The 11,387-nt window shown below is 37.4% G+C and overlaps 1 protein-coding gene across 1 annotated transcript; it reads left to right on the forward strand.

Annotated features, from left to right (window-relative positions):
• The first annotated feature begins 460 nt into the window (after positions 1-460).
• Positions 461-8,978, forward strand: LOC141607662 (uncharacterized). Its single transcript, XM_074427017.1, has 3 exons — positions 461-568; positions 836-905; positions 7,591-8,978. The coding sequence occupies exons 1-3, from the start codon at positions 461-463 to the stop codon at positions 8,976-8,978; spliced, it is 1,566 nt and encodes a 521-aa protein (XP_074283118.1).
• Positions 8,979-11,387: the final 2,409 nt, after the last annotated feature.

An 11,387-nucleotide genomic window follows, 5' to 3' on the forward strand; every position in this document is an offset into this window, starting at 1 on the left:
ATAATAATAATAATAATAATAATAATAATAATAATAATAATAATAATAATAATAATAATAATAATAATAATAATAATAATAATAATAATAATAATAATAATAATAATAATAATAATAATAATAATAATAATAATAATAATAATAAACCTAATAATTCTCTCTCTCTCTCTCTCTCTCTCTCAATAAACACCAAAGGACGACATAAATAACACAGCCAAAAACAAAAGCAAAAAGGGGAAGGGGAAAAGGTCGACAACACGTCAAAAGAAGGGGCCTCAGCTGGTTCACCGGCCGCCAGCTGTGCACCGGCACAAAACCCGCTGTAACTTTGAGGTGCAATTGATGGGATTTAGAGCCGGTGAGGGTGTCGGCAGATGTTTGACCGGCTGAGAGCCATTTTGAATTTTGTTGCGGGTTGGGAGCCGGTGAGGCGGCGGCCGGTGAGGCGGCTCAGAGCGTGATGGTGGTTGTTAATGGAAATGAATCAATGATGATGGAAGTGGTGGGCTCGTCTGATGATGCACGATTTGAGATGGAGCAACGGTGTATCGTGGTTGGTCCGTGGCTGGTGAGCACCGTGGTGATGCTGAAATTGGAGGCGTAAATGGGTACGAGTGGTGATGACGGTTGTTGATGCAGGTGGGTTGTTGTCGCTGCTGTTGTGATTGTTGGTGGCAGTGGCTGCCGGTGAACTGGAGGTGTGAATGAATAATGGTGAATTGGGTGATGCAGACATGACGGCGATGCAGGGAGTTGATGGTGAAATGAATACGGTAGGGGAGGATGATGCGAGAGTGATGGTTGTGGTGAAGTGTGCAGCTCGTTTTGAATGTAGGGTGTTGCTGCTGCTGCTGCTGCTGTTATTGAATTTCGGTGTCGGGCTGTTGGAATGATGATGAATGCAGGTTGGTAATGGTGAATGATGGTTAAAAATTGTGAAGGTGTTTGCTGTGAACGAGGAAGGTGATGAAGGACGAGTTTAACTTCGGGATTTGGTTGACTTTTGATTTGTAATTGTCAATTGAGCTATTTAGTTACGTTTTCAACTCCGACTTATTTCACCTTGCTTGACTCGCCTTTGACCCGTCTCACTTTTATTCTCGTCTTGCTTTCCGCCTCACCTATATATCAAATTAATATAATAATAATAAATTAATATAATAATAAAGTAATAGTAATGATACGAATATTAAATATAAAACCCGATTAAATATTAAATATAACTACGGTGACTAATTATTATAAATTAGTAAATAATGAGCTATTTAACGATTAAGGCACACAAAATCGAGTCGGAATAAGCTATAAATGAGGGTTAAAATATGACTAAAATGTTACTTATCACTTACCCACTTTGGTAAACTGGTTCTCCATGTTAGAAAACCGAGAGTTTAGAATATCAATGGCTCCCTCTATTTTGGAAAATTTATTGTTGAAGGCAATGGAAAGCATGAGCATTCCACTTTGGATATTTTCTTCCTCAAGCACGTTGATCTCTTTATCGTCATGAGGAGCGAGGAGGTGAGAACAATCTAGGAATGATTCATGGTCATGTTTAATGATATTGGACCTAAGAGGGTCGATCTTCTTGGATTTCTTGGCGGAAGGCGGCACAGGAAGCTTGCCATCCTCGATCATATCCTAAATAATATGCTTTAGACAAAAGCATTCTTCCGTATTGTGTCCCCTACCTCGATGGTACTGACAATATGAATTGCCCTTCCACCTAGGCAATATCTTCTCAGGGTCTGGGGTTGGACCAATTGGATGAAGTTTTCCCTGGGAAACCAGTCTTTGTAGAGCTACTTCATATGTGGTTCCGATGTCAATGAATTCCCTATGAGCTCGTCTCGGCCTTCTGGGTGGGGTTTCTAAGAGGTTGACTCCCTTGTCTTCATTGGCCTTCTTAGACGGGTGAGTTATGTCGAAGCTATAACCTGGCCTTGGGGTCCGAAAAGGTAGTAAAGGTCTCATCATGTCTATCTTTTTTTCCATATTGATTACACGAGCGCTCAAGTCTTCGACGGTGGCCTGAAGCTTAATGACTGTAGTACTTAGTTATTCGACGACGACAGAAAAACGTTCTTGAACACTTTCATTGGAAATCGCAGAATTCCTACTGAGAAGAAAATGACGCGCGTTACAAGTTGATTCGACATGGGATCACGCATACTAAGGCGACAAACAAGGGATATACGAAGGAAAATATATGAGGACGAGACGGGATAACTGGACTCTTTACTTGTGAAATCAAGAAATGTCCTGAATGACTTCTCGTGTTTGGACTCACGGTGTTTGACTTTGACTTTAGACTCGAGTATTGACTTTGACGGAGTGACATTTATATGGTTGGCTAGATTGACGAGATTGATGACACGTGTTGATTCTAAGTCGTGTGTTTTAAGATAGACTTGACTAGAGGTTTGGGTATGTGTGTCCGAACGTGTCATTAGGAGAATTTGAGAGACTGATTTTGGAACGACTCGACGTGTTAGCCTCGAGTGTGTGAGTCGAGGTGCCGAAATGTTTAGATCCTAACTGAATTGGGGTAGGGGGGTCCAAAATGACAGCGCGATGCCTTAGGACTTGACTTGAATTTGAAACGACTCAAAATGTAAGGAAGACGGGTTTATGACTCGACAGAGTTCCGACTAGGACATAGTCGGTTTGAATTTTGACTCTAACTTAGCCCAATTGAATTTACATATTTACATTTACATGGTTTGAAAATATTTTGGTTTAAGTCGTTTTTTTTTTTTGGTATTTTGGACTTTTTAATTTTTTTTTTTTTGATTTTGTTTTGAGAATTTACAAATGATTTTATTTATGGAAAATTTAATAATTGACTTGAACTTCGAAAATGGAATTTTACAGAAAGTGATTTTTAAAAGAAAAGGATTTTTGAAGAGGCTTTTTTTTTTGAAAAAATGAAATTTGAAAATCGAAAAATTCGGCATTATTTGGTTTTCAAATGGACATTTGAAAGGTTTGAAAATGAATCTTATTTACACAATAATTTTGTGATTGATTTGGAAAACACATACAAAGTGTAACACCCGTTTTTTCCGTAAAAATATTAGTTAGTCTCGAGTTTTAATTTTTATTAAACAATAGTATAATATTGTTATAAACCTTGATACCGTCGTTTCAGTACCAAAAATAAATACCTAGCTACTACTAACAGAAGTCAGCGGTAAGTAGGGTCGATCTCCACAGGGAGGCGATCACTATCTACGTGTCTATTCGGTCTATCTACGTCACAAGATGGGGGTTTTAAATATTTGAACTAAACTAATAAGATTAAGGCAAGAGAAAAATGAATAAGAGAAATTAACGGAAGAAAGAGGGAACCAGGATGTCGGTTCATCAATGAACGTCAATTAATTGCAGTTACGGTCACATATTAGTCAATGTGTCAGTCTAAGGGGCAACGAATATTTCCTTCTGGTCTCAATTCGCCCTAAAATGCTATTAGCTTAACTTCCGCCCTCACTAAAGCATCCTATTGCTCACTGCAGGTCTCACCCCTTCCAACCATCCGGTCTAGGTCAAGGCTTACCAAAGTTAAATAAGCTAATTGCGTTGACTCAACTAGCAGGATACAATTATAGCAGTGATTAACAACATAGACTAAAACAACAACGACAAATCTATAAACCTAATTAGCAATTAACAACAGTCCATCGAATCACCTAATCCTAGCAGAGAAATTAGCTAGACATAATAAAGGGAAGAGCAAATGGTAAAAGAATAAACATTAAATAAAGAGAGGAAAAGAGAAAGGAGAATTACAGGGTAAAATCCGGAAAGCAGATAACAGTAGAAAAGTAAGAGGGAAAAAGTACTGTAAAATAGTGTAAGAGATAGGGAAGCGAGTTACAAATGACGTCCCTCCTCCTATTTATAAGAAAATAGAACTTTTATTTAACCTAATGACGGATTAAAGCTAAAAAGGACCGAGCCCAATAGAAACCACTCGATCGAGCCCTTTTAAACTACTCGATCGAGTAAAATAAAGCTCAAACCACTCGATCGAGTGAAAAATATACTCGATCGAGTAAACCCTAAAATGCAACTACTCGATCGAGTAGAAAAAGGACTCGATCGAACATAATTATACTCGATCGAGTATTTTCCAGCGCACAATTCCTGCTTCGCGCACTGAACTTCAAACGGCTGCCATTTCGTCGTTACTTGGGAAAACAGGGCAATTCCGGTGGCGTTGGAAAGCTAAGAGAACAAGATTTTATTTCCAATTGGAATAACTTGAATATAGGTTGTAGAACTCGAGATATGGCTCTTCAAAATAGGCACTAGCAGTTTGAAGTTCTTCCTTTGCTCGCCTAGCTATCTTTCTTCTTTGCGCATCTCAAAATAGGTACATTCCCGCTCCAAATTCACTCTTCCTCCAAATGCATGCTAAACGGACGGTAAAAGGCTCGATTTTACTACTTTCTGGTCCATTCCTGCAAATAGAATAAAACAAACCAAAGTAGCATATTCGGGGCATTTCGTAGCATAAAACTACGATAATAGCATTGAAATACGTGCATAGAAAGGCCAAAAAGGACTATAAAATGCACGTATCAAACCTTATTTTCATTAAGGCGATGGTCTGTGCTAGACCGTCTAGCGATGGGTTAATCTCTAAGCTATTCATAGAGAACCGTAACTGATAGGCAGCTAAGATAACAAACCCACTTTTCTATTATGTTGGTGAAATATCTCTCGTATCCATTAGGGTTGTTCTTAAATAATATATAATGAGTTGATGTTTGGGAAACATAACCCTTATTTCCGTAAACCAAACTTATTTCTACTCATTTGTTATTCTTGCCAATGAAACTCTCACTTTTGGCAGCTCCGTTCTTTCTCGTTTCTTAACGGTTTTCAGTAATTATTGCGCTATCCTCTTCATCTCGCGGTAAGCTTCACTTTCGTACCAATTTCATTCCAGTTCAGTTCTTATTTTACGTTTCCTAGTAGCTTTAAAACATGTAAGATTAACGTCATTTACGTTCCGATTTCGACATAGATTCAAACTCAGACGACCGGGATGCCGATTCATACGTCGTTGAAGACTCCGTTAAATACTAAGCTCTAAAAAGGTAACGTAGACGACTGTCATCGGTATGACGTTGCAGTTTTGCGGTCTAGTATGCTAGATTGATTAATAATGGTGCAAGTTATTTACACGTTTGGCTTATGTTGATTGATCAAATGAAGATTGTTAGTAGTTTGGTTTAGTTAGTCCTGTTGCCGTTTGCGTATATAGTTGTACGAGTTTCGTTCTTCTACTAGTATAGGTTGATTTCGTTGAGTATGCATAACATGCATGTCTGCGTGGGTTATTTTTGTATTGACTTCTAAAAACATTAATATTAAATATGTTACCATTGTAAATATGAGTAATGGTTAATATGGGCTAAGTGTTTTTTAATCTTGTCGTCTAGTTAGTAATTAGAACTAATGATAGTTTTGGTTTTAATAATGGATTAATGGTGTTGTACAATTACGAAAAGTAAGCTAGACTTTTTCTCTCTCTGCAACACTATTCATGTGGTCCCTTTTCTCCACTAACCCATTTTGTTACCATTTTAACTCACAAAATATCCGGCACAAATGGTAACCCGTCACAAGGGAGACCAATTGGTTTATACACAAATTCTTGTTTGTGATTTGGCACACATATCCGTCACTCTTGAATGACGGATACCATTTTACCTCACAAAGTACCCACTTTTTCTCTCTCTGCAACACTATTCATGTGGTCCCCTTTCTCCACTAACCCATTTTGTTACCATTTTAACTCACAAAATATCCGGCACAAATGGTAACCCGTCACAAGGGAGACCAATTGGTTTATACACAAATTCTTGTTTGTGACGGCACATATTCGTCACTCTTGAGTGACGGATACCATTTTACCTCACAAAGTACCCACTTTTTCTCTCTCTGCAACACTATTCATGTGGTTCCCTTTCTCCACTAACCCATTTTGTTACCATTTTAACTCACAAAATATCCGGCACAAATAGTAACCCGTCACAAGGGAGACCAATTGATGTTTATAATATAACCAATATGTGATAGTTTTAGTGCCTTCGTTTTGCCTGCTTATTAAATCATAACAGTGGAGTATATTGCATGAAAAGTTACGTCTGGTGATTGGTCATGAAAAATATAATAGAATACCTCTTATTATTTTTGTTACTGTTTAGAATATACGATAGTATTGTGTATGTACTTTTGTTAATTAATTTTGCTGCGTCGTATTGGTATGAGTGTTGCAGTTACATACTCTTAGCCCTTATAGTTTTTGCTTCATATTAATTAGTTCACCAATTCCAGTAATTATGAATCGTCTTAATTTATCAGATTCACTTGTATCCTAATAGGTGTGTGTATGGGCAGTCTAGGCAGATCGGAGTTGTCCTATTATCCCGGCTGTTTATAGGCTGATATGGAGTCTATGGGGTCATCAGCCGGTATGTTTATAGGCTTGGTGATTATCGAATTGGGGTACGTTTATCCCGAAAGTGTGGCCATACTTAGACTAGGACCGTATATATTCAACGTAGTCCGACCGTAGGGATAAGGTAACAATGATGGGTTGCCTTGACGTTTCGCCTTACTGAGTGGTAATTGATTTAATATGTTTGTTTAATAAGTTTACCTTTAAATGAGTCATTTGATTTATTTAGTTTAAAGTGTGTTAATTTATAATGAGCTTATAATTTTAATTGTATATATGTTTATTGGTAAGTCATTTGTTCATTATTGATTTGTTTTAATTACTTGGTTGCTTTATCATGATGTAATATGGTTGGGAGGACATCCGAGTTACTCCCCACTGAGTGTGGCAGTCATTCTTATGACTCACATGTGGTTGATGGTTGCTTATTATTATTGCTGGAGTTGCATCGAGTGAGCTAGCGAGCACCATTGTTTTAGCGCTCTCTATTAGTTTTTATTTGACTCTTGTTTTAAACTTTATTTCATTTCGGATATAGGGGTATTGATTCCCCGTAGACCTTATATTTCCATTTGAGAACTCAATTTTATTTAGTAGCTACCGCGGTGTCAGGGTGTTTTCGCCACCTTGAACTTAATTTATATTCTTGTTTTACCGTGGCTGTTACAGTTGGTATCATAGCATGGTTGCTCCCAACGCTCACACTCGGTAAACCCAAATAAAATATTAAAATTTAAGCTTAACCTTAATGACTAAAATGAGAGATGGGTAGACAGTTAAGGACCTAAGTTGGTAGTCTGCATGTGTCTGTGTGTTTGTTTGGGTGATTAGCACCATTATTAGGTTCTAACCCTGTCTTATTTAGAGTAGAGATGACAGGCAGACCTGGTAATGTGAACAATGCTATTCTCCAAGCCCTTACTCAATTGCTCCAGAATCATAATAACAACAACAACAACAATATCAACAACAACAACAACAATAACAACCAGAACCAGTATACTAATATTGCAAGCCGGATTGCCAAGAGTAATGCAAAGATTTATGATGGAACCCGTATACTAATATTGCAAGCCGGATTGCCAAGAGTAATGCAAAGATCTACCGTGTTGTAGAGGCTGATAAGGTTAACATTGCTGCATATTTTCTCGAGAAGGAAGCTGACCGTTGGTGGGCTATGATTGGTCCCACTACAACTTTGGAACCACGTTTTGGCTGGGAAATATTTAAGATTCTTTTGGAAGCAAGATTTTACCCTGCTCAATTGAAACACCAGAAGATGGAAGAGTTCCTTAATTTCAAGCAAGGGGATTTATCCGTACAGGAGTATACTGATAAGTTTAATGCTCTAGCCCATTTCGCTGAACCTATGATTCCTAATGAAGCACAAAAGACTTTCTTTTTCAGGCAGGGCATAAAGGCTAAGATCCAGGGTATGGTAAGAAGGGATACTAACACTTTTGCTCGTGTTTATGATGAAGCTCTTTGGGCTGAGGGTGCTATTGAAGCTGTCAGACTTGAATCGGTAGCTGAGACTGCTAAATCTTCCAAGAGGCCATTTACTCCTTCTACTTCGCAGCCCTACAGTTTCAAGAAGGGCAAGCATGGGAACCAGAAGGGATTTCAGAAGAATGTTTCGATCAAAGACAAAGTATGCTACAATTGCCAGAAGACTTACCACCCTGGGAGGTACTGTAAGGGTAATCCTTTAGGATGTTATAATTGCAAAGAACAGGGTCACAAAGCTGCTGATTGTCCTAAGAAAGATATTACTCCTGCTATAGCGAATGTCCCTATACCAAAGGGACGTATCTTCATGATGAGCCGTGCTAAGGCTGAGGCACACCCAGATGTGATTACTGGTATGTTTACAGTTTCAGATATTCCTGCTTATATTTTATTCGATACTGGCGCATCTTTATCTTTTATATCCGCATCCTTTGCCAAGAAAGCTGCTCTTGTTTCCCATTCTGCTGAGACCACTCCTATTTCCTTACCGTCGGGTGAAGTTGTTTCATGTTCAACGGTATTCAAGGATGTTCCTATCTTTATTGCGGGATCTATCCTTCCAGCTACTCTTATTTGTTTCTCCTTAGCCGAATTTGACATCATTCTAGGCATGGATTGGTTATCCCGTTATGATGCTAGATTTCAATGTCGAGACCAGAAGATTTTTCTTAAGAGTCCGTGTGGTACGAAGTTGACGTATAATGGAATGAGAATACAACCAGGTATCAAGTTAATTTCAGCAATAAATCTTATTGGCATGCAGAGGAATGGACACCAAGTACATCTATGTGTGGTGACCAATGCTTCATCGTTACCGAAACTTGAAGATGTTCCAGTTGTCAATGAGTATGCCGATGTTTTTCCAGATGAGCTATCAGGTATACCTTCAAAGAGGGACGTTGAGTTTGCTATCGATCTTTTACCAGGGACTAGACCTATTGCTAAAGCACCTTATCGTATGACTCCTATCGAATTGCAAGAATTGAAGAAGTAGCTAGATGAAATGATCTAGAAGGGTTTTATCCGCCCAAGTTCTTCTCCTGGGGTTCTCCTGTTTTGTTCGTGAAGAAGAAGGATGGTAGTATAAGGTTGTGTATAGTACCGTGAGTTGAACCGCGTAACCATCAAGAATAAGCACCCGCTGCCCAGGATTAATGATTTGTTTGATCAGTTGAAGGGTGCAAGTGTGTTCTCCAAAATTGCCTTAAGATCAGGCTATCATCATATTCCACTTAAAGAGGCCGATATACCGAAGACCGCTTTCAGTACGAGATATGGTCATTATGAGTTTAAGGTGATGCCTTTTGGGTTAACGAATTCTCCTACAGTTTTCATGGACCAGATGAATAGGACTTTCAGGGAGTATTTGGATAAGTGTGTGGTGGTTTTCATTGATGACATCTTGATTTATTCGAAGGGTGAGAGTGAGCATAAAGTGCAACTCCGTGCAAAGTTTTCTAAGTGTGAATTCTGGTTAAAAGAGGTGTCATTTTTAGGGCATATCATCTCAAAGGAAGGTGTGATGGTGGATCCTTCTAAGGTGAAGGCTGTTTTGCAATGGAAGAGTCTGACTAATGTCATCGAGATTCGAAGCTTCTTGGGTTTGGCTGGTTATTATCGCAGATTTGTCAAGGATTTTTCTAAACTGGCGAGACCTATGACTCAATTGTTGAAGAAGGAATCAAAGTTTATTTGGTCTGAGGCGTGTGAGAAGGCTTTTCAAGAGTTGAAAGCAAGGCTGACTACTGCTCCTGTTTTGACCTTACTCGAAGATAGTGTTGAGTTTGATATCTTTTGTGATGCTTCTAAGAATGGGTTGGGTTGTGTCCTGATGCAGAATAGGATGGTGATTGCTTATGCTTCGAGGCAGTTAAAGGTTCATGAGGTTAATTATCCCACGCACGATCTAGAGTTAGCAGTTGTGGTACATGCTCTTAAGATATGGCGACACTACATGACTGGAGTTCGATGCCGCATCTACAACGATCACAAGAGTCTCAGATACATTTTCACTCAGAAGGACTTAGGCCCTGTTCTTTCTGGCTTATTTTCAGCTCATTTCAGTTCAGCTTAGCTCTATTCGATTCGATTCACTCACTCTATTCATTGATTCATTCGATTCGATTCGATTCAATCTCTATTCGATTCGATTCATTGCTCGATTCGATTCACTCGGCTCTATTCGATTCGATTCGGCTCTTTCTCGGCTCCATTCGATTATTTCATTTCACTCTCACTTGATCCAGCTCCACTAAATTCAGTCAATTTCAATTTTGCGAATCTTAAACTTAATAGTTTTTATTAATATTATTAATATTATTTTATTAATATTATTTATTATTTATTATTTATTATTATTATTTATTATTATTATTATTTATTATTATTATTATTATTATTATTATCATTAATTTATTATTAATTAGTCATCCTCATTATTGTAATTATTATGAATTTCATGGTTATTAAAATCAATAATATTCATATTAATATAATTAATACTATTATTATTATTATTATTATGAATATTAATTAATAATAATATTATTAATAACATTGTTAATTTTAATATTACTATTATTAATACCTACATGATGGCTACCTTATAATAATTTGAAGTACGAACAATCCTAATTAGATTCATGGTTGTTACTTCATATTAATAATATGAAGTGCCAACAATTCTAATTAGATTCATGGTGGCTACCTTATAATAATAATAATAATAATAATAATAATAATAATAATAATAATAATAATAATAATAATAATAATAATAATAATAATAATAATAATAATAATAATAATAATAATAATAATAATAATATAATAATAATAATAATAATAATAATAATAATAATAATAATAATTAATAATAATAATAATAATAATAATAATAATAATAATAATAATAATAATAATAATAATAATAATAATAATAATAATAATAATAATAAGCTCTTGCCTTACCCAGAATCGGGACAGTATTTGGGACAGCTGGAGCCGTTCTTACAACCTCAACGGTCACACAATTTGGGAGGCTCAACCAAGGATTCGGCATGCTGAAAGCTGGCGTGACATTATTAAAACTAAAAACCTCCTTCTTGAAGTTGTTGGTTCGGTCACCAATGCACAACGGCTGCTGAACTCCTGCGTCAGAAACGGCAATTTCAGCGTTGGAAGGGCGTACCATATTTTCAGGGACAGGGGCCATAATACGAGGTGGGCTGAGGTACTTAAGGCCTCCAACGTCATTCCAAAACACCGCATGTGCACAATTCAGGCCGTGCAGCGACAACTCGCGACGGTCGACAACCTCAACTTGCGTGATTTTCTGCATGTCAACCGGTGTTGCCTATGCAACGCTGCCCTAGAAACGCATAGGCACTTGTTCTACAGATGC

This window comes from Silene latifolia, chromosome 10, assembly GCF_048544455.1.
Source record: "Silene latifolia isolate original U9 population chromosome 10, ASM4854445v1, whole genome shotgun sequence".
NCBI lineage: Eukaryota > Viridiplantae > Streptophyta > Magnoliopsida > Caryophyllales > Caryophyllaceae > Silene > Silene latifolia.